Raw genomic sequence first — 12,957 nt, forward strand, 5'->3', positions numbered from 1 at the left:
AGGGGGGGTAGCATTACTGGTTAAAGAAGGGATTAACACAATTGTAATGAAGGATATTAGCTCTGATGATGTGGAATCTGTATGGGTAGAATTGAGAAATACTAAGGGGAAAAACACATTAGTGGGAGTGGTTTATAGACCTCCAAACAGTAAGGCGGAGGTTGGGGATGGCATTAAAAGGGAAATTAAAGAAGCGTGCAATAAGGGCACAGCAGTCATCATGGGTGACTTTAATCTACATATAGATTGGGCTAAGCAAATTAGTAACAATACTGTGGAGGAGGAATTCCTGGAGTGTTTACGGGATGGTTTCCTAGACCAATATGTCGAGGAACCAACCAGAGATCAGGCCATCTTAGACTGGGTATTAGGTAACGAGAAAGGATTAATTAGCAATCTTGTTGTACGAGGCCCCTTGGGTCGGAGCGATCATAATATGATCAAATTCTTCATTAAGATGGCGAATGAAGTAGTTGACTCAGAAACTAGGGTCCTCAATTTAAATAAAAGGAAACTACGATGGTCTGAGGAGCGAGTTGGGTAGGATTGATTGGGGAATGGCACTCAAAGGGTTGACAGTGGATAGGCAATGGCAAACATTCAAAGACCCAATGGATGAACTACAGAAGTTGTTCATCCCAGTTTGGCATAAAAATAAAACAAAAAAGGTGACTCAACCGTGGCTAACAAGGATCTTATGCTATCCCTAATTTCCCAAGGAGAGGACATACAAATTGGCCAGAAAAAGCAATAATCCTGAGGATTGGGAGCAGTTTAGGATGCAACAAAGGAGGACAAAGGGATTAATTAAGAAAGGGAAAACAGAATATGAGAGTAAGCTTTCAGGGAACATAAAAACTGACTGTAAAAGCTTTTATAGATATGTGAAGAGAAAAAGATTGGTGAAGTCAAGCATAGGTCCCTTGCAGTCAGAATCAGGGGAATTTATAATGGGGAACAAAGAAATGGCAGACCAACTAAATACATATTTTGGTTCTGTCGTCACAAAGGAGGACACAAATAACCTCCCAGAAATACCAGGGAATATAGGGTCTGATGAAAGGGTGGAACTGAAAGAAATCAGTATTTGTAGGGAAATGGTGTTAGGAAAATTGATGGGACTGAAGGCCGATAAATCCCCAGGGCCTGATAATTTGCATCCCAGGGTACTTAAGGAAGTGGCCCTAGAAATAGTAGATGCATTGCTGGTCATCTTCCAGAACTCGATAGACTCTGGAACAGTACCCATGGATTGGAGGGTAGCTAATGTTATCCCACTATTCAAAAAAGGTGGCAGAGAAAAAGCGGGGAATTATAGACCGGTAAGCCTGACAGCGGTAGTGGGGAAAATGCAAGAGTCCATTATAAAAGATGTAATAGCAGAGCACTTGGAAAGTAGTGACAGGATCAGACAAAGTCAACATGGATTTACAAAAGGTAAATCATGCTTGACTAATCTACTGGAATTTTTTGAGGATGTAACTGGTAAAATAGATAAGGGAGAACCAGTGGATGTGGTGTATTTGGACTTTCAGAAGGCTTTTGATAAGGTCCCGCATAAGAGATTAGCGTGCAAAATTAAGGCACATGGGATTGGGGGCAAGGTATTGACTTGGATAGAGAACTGGTTGGCGGACAGAAAGCAAAGAGTTGGAATAAACGGGTCGTTTTCCGAGTGGCAGGCAGTGACTAGTGGGGTACCACAAGGATCAGTCCTAGGACCCCAGTTGTTCACAATATATATTAATGATCTGGACGAGGGAATTGGATGCAATATCTCCAAATTTGCAGACGACACAAAGCTGGGTGGGAGGGTAAGCTGTGAGGAGGATGTCGTGAAACTCCAGTATGATTTGGACAGGTTGGCTGATTGGGCAGAAACATGGCAAATGCACTATAATGTGGATAAATGTGAGGTTATCCACTTTGGTGGCAAAAACAGGAAGGCAGATTATTATTTGAATGGCAATAGATTGGGAGAAGGGGAAGTGCAAAGAGACCCTGGGTGTTCTTGTGCACCAGTCGCTGAAGGTAAGCATGCAGGTGCAGCAGGCGGTTAAGAAGGCAAATGGTATGTTGGCCTTCGTAGCAAGAGGGTTCGAGTACAGAAACAAGGATGTCTTGCTACAGTTGTACAGGGCCTTGGTGAGACCACATCTTGAGTATTGTGTGCAGTTTTGGTCGCCTTATCTGAGGAAGGACGTTCTTGCCATGGAAGGAGTGCAGCGAAGATTCACCAGGCTGATACCTGGGATGGCAGGAATGACGTATGAGGAGAGATTGTGTCGATTGGGCTTATACTCACTGGAGTTTAGAAGATTGAGAGGGGATCTCATCGAAACCTATAAAATTCTGTCAGACCTGGACCGACTAGATGCTGGAAGGATGTTCCCGATGGTCGGGGAGTCCAGAACCAGGGGTCATAGTCTAAGGATAAGGGGTAGGACATTTAGGACTGAAATGAGGAGGAATTTCTTCACCCAGAGAGTGGTGAACCTGTGGAATTCTCTACCACAGAAGGCAGTGGAGGCCAGTTCATTAAATATATTCAAGAAAGAGTTGGATATATTTCTTAAGGCTAAAGGGATCAAGGGATATGGGGAGAAGGCAGGGACAGGGTACTGAATTTGGATGATCAGCCATGATCTCATTGAATAGCAGAGCAGGCTTGAAGGGCCGAATGGTTTACTCCTGCTCCTATCTTCTATGTTTCTATGATGGCTGACAGACCAGAAAGGTCCAATCTCTGTTCTATGCCGAGTTCGATAGTCTCAGGTAACGCAGCATCCCCAGGCTCGAGATCACGCGGTTCATCTTAGCCAATGGCCTCTGCTGAAAGTGTGTTGTGTCGCGACATCAGCAAGGACAAGGGTTTGACTGCTGCAAAGGCCCCAATTGTTGATTAGCTCATTCACTCTCCAAGCTCATGTGGTGAATTGGCACTTGGGTGAGCTATCAGGAGGCCACCGACACCAACCACAGAACTATACCGCCAGCATGAGTAATCACTTTCAGGAAAAAGGGTTTGAAGGAAAAAAAGTGTACATTAGAAAAGAATGAACAAAATTGCATTTATATAGCACCTTACACATCCTCAAAACATTCCAAATGCTTCACAGCCAATGAATAAGAACATAAGAAATAGGAGCAGGAGTAGGCCATTTGGCCCCTCGAGCCTGCTCCGCCATTCAATAAGATCATAGCTGATCTTTTACTTCATCTCCACTTTCCTGCACTATCCCCATATCCCTTGATTCCCTTAATATTCAAAAATCTATCGATCTCAGTCTTGAATATACTCAACGACGGAGCCGCCACAGCCCTCTGGGGTAGAGAATTCCAAAGATTCACCACCCTCTGTGTGAAGAAATTTCTCCTCATCTCTGCCCTAAATGGCCGACCCCTTATTCTGAGACTGTGACCCCTGATTCTAGACTCCCCAGCCAGGGGAAACATCCTCCCTGCACCTACCCTGTAAGAATTTTGTAAGTTTCAATGAGATCACCTCTCATTCTTCTAAACTCTAGAGAATATAGGCCCCTAGTCTACTCAATCCCCCCATCCCAGGAACCAGTCTGGTGAACCTTTGTTGCACTCCCTCTATGGCAAGTATATCCTTTCTTTAGGTAAGGAGACCAAAACTGTACACAATACTCCAGGTGTGGTCTCACCAGGGCCCTATATAATTGCAGCAAGACATCTTTACTCTTATACTCAAACCCTCTTGTAATAAAGGACAACATACCATTTGCTTTCTGTACCTGCATGTTAACTTTCAGCAACTTGTGTACAAGGACACCCAGGTCCCTCTGAACACCAACATTTCCCAATCTCTCACCATTTAAAAAATGTAAGAAGTCACACAACACCAGGTTATAGTCCAACAGTTTTATTTGAAATCACAAGCTTTCGGAGCGCTGCTCCTTCGTCAGGTGAAGACTTCACCTGACGAAGGAGCAGCGCTCCGAAAGCTTGTAATTTCAAATAAAACTGTCGGACTATAACCTGGTGTTGTGTGACTTCTTACATTTGTCCACCCCAGTCCAACACCGGCATCTCCACACCATTTAAAAAATACTCTGCATTTCTATCCCTCCCACCAAAGTGGATAATTTCACATTTCTCCACATTATATTCCATTTGCCATTTCTTGCCCACTCACTTAGCCTGTCTATATTTTGAATTATTTTGAAGTGTAGTTTCTGTTGTTTTGGAGGCAAATGCAGCGACCAGTTTATACTCATCAAGGTCTCACAAACAGCAATGAGATAAATAACCAGTGAATGTGTTTTTGGTGGTTTGTTTTTCTTTATATTCATTCCTGGGATGTGGGCATCACTGGCAAGGCCAGAATTTATTGCCCATCCCTAATTGCCCTTGAGAAGGTGGTGGTGAGCTGCCTCCTTGAACCGCTGCAGTTCGTGTGGTGAAGGTACTCCCACAGTGCTGTTAGGGAGGGAGTTCCAGGATTTTGACCCAGCGACGATGAAGGATCGGCGATTATATTTCCAAGTCAGGATGGTGTGTGACTTGGAGGGGAACTTGCAGGTGGTGGTGTTCCCATGTGCCTGCTGCCCTTGACCTTCTAGGTGATAGAGGTCACGTATTTGGGAGGTAGTTGGTTGAAGGATAAAAGTTAAGTCACAGAGAAAACTCCCTGCTCTTCTTCAAATAGTGCCATGGGATCTTTCAAATCCACCTGAACAGGTAGACGGGACCTCGGTTTAACATCTCATCCAAAAAGACAGCAGCACGGCCTCAGTATTGCATTCAAGTGTCAGCCTAGATAATGAGCTGGAGTGGGGCATAAGGTTGGAAGGGAAAAACAGACTAAATTAACATAAAATATGGCAGACACAGGAACAGCCTGAACCCATATTGCAAAATTGTACATGCAGTACCGTAGACATCAGGATCCTTGAACTGGTTGCTAGGATATCAGTGGTTGTGGGCAATACGCCATTCTGATTTTCCTTTTTTCCCCCCAGTGAGAATCTGAATTATTTCAGCTTAGTGCTTTCTTAAAGGCCTGGAAAGATTAGCAATTCTTCATAAACAGCCAGCTAGCCAGAGGTCACCATCACCTAATTTGAGAATTTTCCAGCTCATCTCCGGAGACAGTGTGGTTGAAATACTCAGCTACCTCGCCGACATATTGGACATTGTGGAAGTGATTATGCTGCAATAGATATGCTACAGCACAAGCTTCTATGGCCCATATCCCAGCGTGCAATCCCACTCCTGACCACTATCCAGTGACCCCCCTTCTTTTATGCATATGTGCACACAACAGGCTGGTTGTGATGTCCTGATTTGGTTGAATAGCCTGCTGATACTCACTGTTCAGGCTAACATCTGAGTAAGGTGCCAGCACTAACAGAACCATATTCCAGCAAGAAGTCACTGCCTTTACGAGAGTAGAGAAGATCAGCAAAATGGGAAGAAAAGGAGATTAAACACGTAATGTTATAAATCTCATCATCAAGAAACTACTCATGAAATAACGCTGGACGGCCAGCTGATGGCGCCGTCCAAGGAGCATAAATACTCGGGCGTGGGCCCAGCTTTCCAGGGACATTTTGTAAGACAAGGAACTAGTGAAGTACAACTAGACCTCCATGTTCTGAAACAAGTTGATTAAAGCCTTGCTTTATGCTCAAACCAAGTGTGTAGTGAGTTTTATTACATCACGTAGCTTCTCCAATGGCTCAGCTAGTAAGTGTGCATCGTCCAATAAGTAAATGAGCTATACAGACCAGAAAACCCCAAGTTTAATCCCTGGTTTGTGCGGAGTTGATTGATATTAACCAGGCGGCAGCAAGACGTTACACAAAAAGCAACATGCTATAGATGGAGTTAAATGATCCCACAACCAATGGATCAGGTCAAAGTTCTGCAGTCCTGCCACATCCAGACGTAAATGGTGGTGGACAATTAAGCAACTAACGTGAGGAAGAGGCGCCATGAACGTCCCCATCCTCAATAATGGCGGAGCTCAGCATGCGAGTGCAAAAGACAAGGCTGAAGTGTTCGCAACCACCTTCAGCCAGAGTTGCCAAGTGGATGATCTTTCTCGGCCTCCTCAAGGTCCCCAAAATTACAAATGCCAGTCTTCAGCCAATTCAATTCACTTCATATGACATCAGCTTACTCCCAATCATCAGAAAAGTGACGGAAGAAGTTGTCAACAGTGTTGTAAAGCGGCGCTTGTTCGCCGATGCTCAGTTGGGTCCTGCCAGAACCATTTCGGCTCCAGACCTCATTGTAGCCTTGTTCCAAATGGACAGCACTAAATTCCAGAAGCAAGAGGAGAGTGACTGCCCTTGACATCAAGGCAGCATTTGACCAAGTGTGGCATCAAAAAGCCCTAGTAAAACTGAAGTCAATGGGGATTAAGGGAAAAACTCTCCAGTGGCTGGAGTAATACTTGGCACAAAGGAAGATGGCAGTGATCGTTGGAGGTCAATCATCTCAGCCACAGGACATCACTGCAAGAGTTCCTCGGGACAGCCTCCTAGACCCAACTATCTTCAACTGCTCCATCAATGACCTCCCTTCATCATAAGGTCAGAAGTGGGGCTGTTCGCTGATGATTACACAGTGTTCAGTTCCATTTGCAATTCCTCAGATAATAAAGTAGTCCATGCCTGCATGCAGCATGACCTGGACAACATCTCGGCTTGGGCTGATAAGTGTCAAGAAACATTTGCGCCACACAAGTACCAGGCAATGACCATCTCCAACAAGAAAGACTTGCATTTATATAGTGCCTTTCACGACCACCGGACGTCTCAAAGCGCTTTACAGCCAATTAAGTACTTTTTGAAGTGTAGTCACTGTTGTAATGTAGGAAAGAGAATCTAACTATCTCCCCTTGACATTCAATGGCATTCTATCACCGAGTCCCCCCCATCATCAATGCCCTGGGGGGTCACCATTTACCAGAAACTGAACTGAACCAGCCACATAAATGTTGTGGCTAGTACAGCAGCTCATTTGCACGGCACAAGTCAGGAGTGTAATGGAATACTCTGCACTTGCCTGGATGGATGCAGCTCCAACAACACTCAAGCAACTCGACGCTATCCAGGACAAAGCAATTCACTTGATCAGCATCCCATCCACTGGCTTAACCACTCACTTCCTTCATCATAGGTGTACTGTGGTTGCAGTGTGTACTAGCTACAGGATTCAATGCAGCAACTCGCCAAGGCATCTTTGGCAGCACCTCCCAAACCCACAACCGCCACCACCCTAGAAGGACAAAGAGCAGCAGGCGCATGGAAAAACCATTCCAGTTTCCGTCCAAGTCATACACCATCCAGACTTATATCGCCGTTCTTTCACTGTCGCTGGATCAAAATCCTGGAACTCCCTATTCATCAGCATTGTGGGAATACCTTCACCGCATAGACTGGAGTGGTTCAAGGCGGCGGCTCACCACCACCATGTCAAGGGCAAGTAGGGATGGGCAATAAATACCCATGTTGCTAGCGATGCCCACATCCCAAGAATGAATTTAAATTAAATTGACCTCAGCGTCCTGGGCTAGGGAGGAGGAGAGGGGTTGGGACTCTAACTCCAGAGTATTAACTGATAACTTTTGCTGGAAAATGCATGCCTAGACATCAGGCAGAGGGAAGAAGAGTCGCAGCTGTGACGTACATCACGGTTGAATAGCCTGTTTAGACTCATACATGAAAAATGGTTACATAAATCATTGGTACTGGAGGTGAGCGCTTGGCACCCGGCATCTTCAGGAGAGGTGGGGAGAATTTTTAAAAATTAAAAATTAATTTGTAAGACCAGACATGATCTGCGTTCTGATTACGATCGTGTTGCTTTGTAAATGTCTTACTGGCCTCATTTTATAACTAGGTTAAGGTATTTTATAAGGTTCTTTTGGGGAGGATGCTGGTCCATTAAAGGAAGCAGTTACTCCTGAAAGAGCACCAATGGAACTCACAAAAGGCATGTTAAATTAGGGATTAACTAGCGAACTGGTTCTTGGGATACAATTTAAGTGCACATACAGTAAAGACTAAAACAAACTTATTGAACTCATTAAAGCCAACAGGAAACGCTCAGTTGACTGTGGTTTCATGCAGCTTAAATAGTTGGGCTAATTACCTCAAACAGTAATATAGTCAACAGATTTAAATTCCTTGCAGACCAGATTAAAGATCTTGTGCCTGGATTGTTACCTTCTGCCCAAAATATCAAGGATTTGTAACTTTCAAAGACAATTTAATAATGAGAAAAATAAGTGAGAACTGAAGAAATATAGTCAAAGAAATGTTTATCCTATCCAATACCGAGAAATGTTAATCCACAGAGCTGATATTGGGATAGAACTCACAATAGTTTGCTCAACCCCTAAAGGTGCACCCAGTGTCTCCACATGCAACCCAATATGCTTCTCCCTCAAATACAGAACAAAAGGTACAATGGCTTAATGTATCTGAATGTTAGCTCTTGAAATTTCAATTAAAAACAGAATGGTTTCATGTACTTTTAAACATCTATATTTTGAGTAAAATGTAGTTCAATAATGCAGCAGTTAAGTCCAGCATTGCTTCTCGAGATTGATAGTGGAGTACGTGTCACCAAGACATCATGCTGGGCAAACTAAAGTTATATACTTAGTAAGGAGATTTTAAGTCCAGTGCAGAGAATGCCAAAAGAAATTTAAACAAGCTGCAATTATTGCAATATCAACATGGCCCAGATAATAGTACATTGTATGTTTCTTATTCTTTTACAATTCCAGTTCAACAAGCATAGCTTCAAAGATTAATCGAAGAGTTACCCAAGGGAAGAAAGAGGCAACTCACCCACACAGTCGCAGCACTCATCCCACAGAGTACCCAAGCAAAGCATGCATTCCTTGCAACACGAACAGTTCCCGTCTATAGGGCGACATTGGCACAGCTCCTGCAAAGAAAAAAATTGCGTGATTAGCACAGCTGAGTATACAAGAAGCTATTAAATCTAACTCTTTAAAAGTTTTGGGAGCATCTGTAATTCAAACATTATGCTTCAGTGTCAAAAGTACAGCAAAGGAAAAAAAGGAGATTGGCAAAAGAACCAGAGGCGACATGAGGAAAAACTTTTTTACGCAACGAGTGGTTAGGATTTGGAATGCACTGCCTGATACGGTGGTGGATACAGATTCAATAGTAGCCTTCAAAAGGGAATTGGATAAATACTTGAAGGAGAAAAAATTGCAGGGATATGGGGAAAGAGCGGGGGAGTGGGACTAATTGGATTGCTCTTCGAAAGAGCTGGTGCAGACTCGATGGGCCGAATGGCCTCCTTCTGTGCTGTACTATTCTATGAGTCGATGATTCCATCCGGAGGTCAATTACAGATTCAGTTCGGTCGGGGAGGGATTTCGGCAGATTGGCATGGAGCTGGAAACTTGCAAACACTTGGCTATCTGCAAACTAACCTCGCCAACGGTAATTAACCTGAAATTGGCCTCAGTGGGGACAGGGTACTGAGTTTGGATGATCAGCCATGATCTCATTGAATGGCATAGCAGGCTCGAGGGGCCGAATCTCCTGCTCCTATCTTCTATGTTTCTATTCTGACCACTTCCCTACATGGGGTACCTGAGCAGTGGCCTTAAAAAAGGGACAAGTTAGGTGAGCAGCTAAACAAGATAACTGTGCTCCAGACCTCAGACTATCGCCTGGAAGATCAGCTAGTTTTTAAGCTGCTCTTGATATTTACAATTGCAAAAGATTATAGGAATCAGCCACACCACTTGTTAAAATGTAAAGAAATTAAGATCCTGTCTCATTAACCACACTTTTGTTCACTGCTCGGAATATCTCCCTCTTTGGCTCGCGTCCGCCTCCATTTTTAAAATCTGACTCGTGCCTCTGTGAAGTGCTGTGGGACATTTTATATAAACGCGAGTCGTTATTATTGCATCACACCTGCCCCTAAAAGCAATGAATGCCTCTTAATGGGACCCAGTCGCGTAGCCAACTGCAACCCTTCTTACCCAAGCAGCCATTCTCCAAGGGTGAACCACGATTTTGTTGGCAGACTATTTAAACGGTAGGATGATGAAGGAATTCAACTTTGTCCTCGACCCACATTCATGCACAATAGTTCCAAAGAGTCCTCGCTGGATTGCAACGAGCATACAAAAAAGGATCACTGTGCCCATCATGCCCAAAATAGATTTCAAATAATTGGCAAAAGAACTAGAGGGAAAATTAGGACATTTTTCCACCCCCGCCCCCCCCACCCAGAGTGACATTAAGATCTGGAACGCACTGCCTGGAAGCTGGGGGAAGCAGATTCCACTGGAACTTTTAAAAGGCAACTGGACACGCACTTCAAGAGGACTAATTTGCAGGGTTACGGGGAAAAGCTGGGGTGTGGGACTAATTAGCTCTTTCAAAGAGCTGACACGGGCACAATGGGCCGAATGGCCTCCTCCTGTCGATTCTATGACTCATAAGCTCCCCCTACCCCTAAATGGTGCAATGTTATAGAATGATACACCACAGAAGGCGGCCATTCGGCCCATCGTGCCTGTGCTTTGTAAGAGCTATCCAATTAGTCCCTGTTCTTTCCTCAAAGCCCTGCAAATGTTTCCACGTCAAGTATTTCTCCAATTCCCTTTTGAAAGTTACTATTTAATCTCCTTCCACCAGCCTTTCAGGCAGCGTGTTCCAGATCACAACAACTCGCTGCGTAAAGCTCTTTCCCTCATGCTGCCTCTGTGTACACCACTGCCTCAATCACTAGTAATACAGCTTGGGGAAGGCAAAAAAAAGGGTTAACGAGCAGCCATTTGACACCCGCAGTGTGCTGGCAAAATTTAAATATGAGGCGCCAACCGAAAATTTCCCCACGTCGTTTATTTTTTGCCAATTTTTTTCCCCTCCTCCTTTCCTGAAGCAACCGACTCCTGATGCGGGTGCAGCTCCGTGGATTCCAGTTGTCCTCCATTACCTCGCTAAGTGGCTGTTCAACCATGGTGGGAGCACGTAAACACAATCCTGGCTTGCATCCCAGGTTGCTAAGGGAATTGGGGAATGAGATAGCAGAAGGACTTGCCATAATTTTCCAATCTTCCCTAGATGCGGGGGTGGTGCCTGAGGATTGGAAAGTGGCAAATGTGACACCATTGTTCAAGAAAGGGTGCAAGGACAATCCTAGTAATTACAGGCCGGTCAGTTCAACATCAGTGGTGGGTAAAGTTTTAGAAACAATAATCAAGGAAAAAATTAAACGGGCATTTGGAGAGGTTTAAGCTAATTAAGGAGCGTCAACATGGATTTGTAAAACGAAGATCGTGTTTGACTAATCTAATTGAATTTTTTGATGAAGTAACAGAGGATTGATGAAGGGAATGCAATGGATGTTGTCTACATGGATTTTTGGAAGGCGTTTGACAAAGTACCACATAGAAGGCTGGTTAACAAAACTGAGGCTCATGGAATAGGTGGGTCAGTGGCAGCTTGGATAAGGAATTGGCTTAAGGACAGAAAACAGCGAGTTGTGGTAAATGGCTGTTTTTCAGACTGGAGGATGGTAGACAGTGGTGTTCCCCAAAAGTAAGTGCTGGGGCCACTGCTTTATTGATATATATATAAAAAAATTACCTGGATATTGGAATACAGAGTAGAATTTCTAAACTTGGGGTGTGGCAAACAGTGAGGATGATATCAATCGACTGCAACAGGACATAGAAAGACTAGCAGAATGGTCAGACAAGTGGCAGATTGAATTTAATACAGAGAAGTGTGAGGTGATGCATTTTGGCAGAAGGAACAGGGAGAGGCAATATACACTTAATGGCACAGTTTTAAAGAGTGTGCAGGGACAGAGGGACCTGGGAGTTAATGTGCATAGGTCCCTGAAGGTGGTGGGACATATTGAGAGAGTGGTTAGCAAAGCATATGGGATCTTGGGCTTCATAAATAGAGGTATTGAGTACAAAAGTAGAGAAGTTATGCTGAACCTTTTTCCAAGCACTGGTTAGGCCACAACTGGAGTATTGCATCCAGTTCTGGTCACCACACTTTAGGAAGGATGTGAAGGCACTTGAGAGGGTGCAGAGGAGATTTATCAGAATGGTTCCGGGGATGGGGGATCTTAGCTACAAGGACAGGTTGGAGAAGCTGGATTTGTTTTCATTAGAACAAAGGAGGTTGAGGGGGTGATTTGATAGAGGTGTACAAGATTATGACGGGTTTGGATAGGCTAGACGGGGAAAGGCTGTTCGCACTAGTTAATGGTACAAGGACTAAGGGACACAGATTTAAGGTTTTGGGCAAGAGATACAGGGGGGATGTGAGGAAAAACTTTTTTATACAGTGAGTGGCGAGGACCTGGAACTCGCTGCCGATGGAAGTGGTGGAAGCGGAGACACTCAATGTTTTCAAGGGGAGACTGGATAGGCACTTGAGGGAAATAGACTTGCAGGGCTATGGGGATAGAGCGGGGGAATGGGACTGACTGGATTGCTCTATAGAGAGCTGGCATGGACTCAATGGGCCGAATGGCCTCCTTCTGTGCCGTTATAACTATGACTCAAAGTAGACGTATGTGTATGTTCCAGCAAGGGGGTGGGGGGTCACTTAAAAACAAATCAGGAGCAGGAATCCTGGGTGATTTGGCCCATCCAACCCCAGGGGGAACTAAAGCCAATACTAGCACCCCACTCGGATCAGCTGACACAGCACAGGTCAGAAATTAAAATTGAGAACTTCCAGATGCACAACTCAGTCACACTCCTCCTTTACCAACCAACCAGTTTTAAGGAGGCATTTCATTTCCCCACTGTTCTTATTGCTTCACACAGTTTTCTTCAGCTTAAGCTGCTATGCCCTAACCACACTCGCACGAGACAGAGTTCAAGACCACTTTAGAATTTGAGCATATAATCGAAGGCTGATCAATTCAAGTGCAGTGGTGAGGGACTGCTGCGTT

General features: G+C 44.4%; 1 protein-coding gene across 1 annotated transcript in view; it reads right to left on the bottom strand.

Moving 5' to 3' along the window:
• Positions 1-12,957, bottom strand: part of LOC147114593 (twisted gastrulation protein homolog 1-like) — an 81,007-nt gene that overhangs the window by 21,129 nt on the left and 46,921 nt on the right. Inside the window, exon 3 of the mRNA XM_085992372.1 lies at positions 8,835-8,934. Coding sequence (XP_085848498.1) covers positions 8,835-8,934 — 100 coding nt within the window. The remainder of the gene's footprint in view (positions 1-8,834; positions 8,935-12,957) is intronic.

Source organism: Somniosus microcephalus, chromosome 7 (genome assembly GCF_052327205.1).
Source record: "Somniosus microcephalus isolate GS21.2 chromosome 7, FLI_Smic_1.0, whole genome shotgun sequence".
Taxonomy (NCBI): domain Eukaryota; kingdom Metazoa; phylum Chordata; class Chondrichthyes; order Squaliformes; family Somniosidae; genus Somniosus; species Somniosus microcephalus.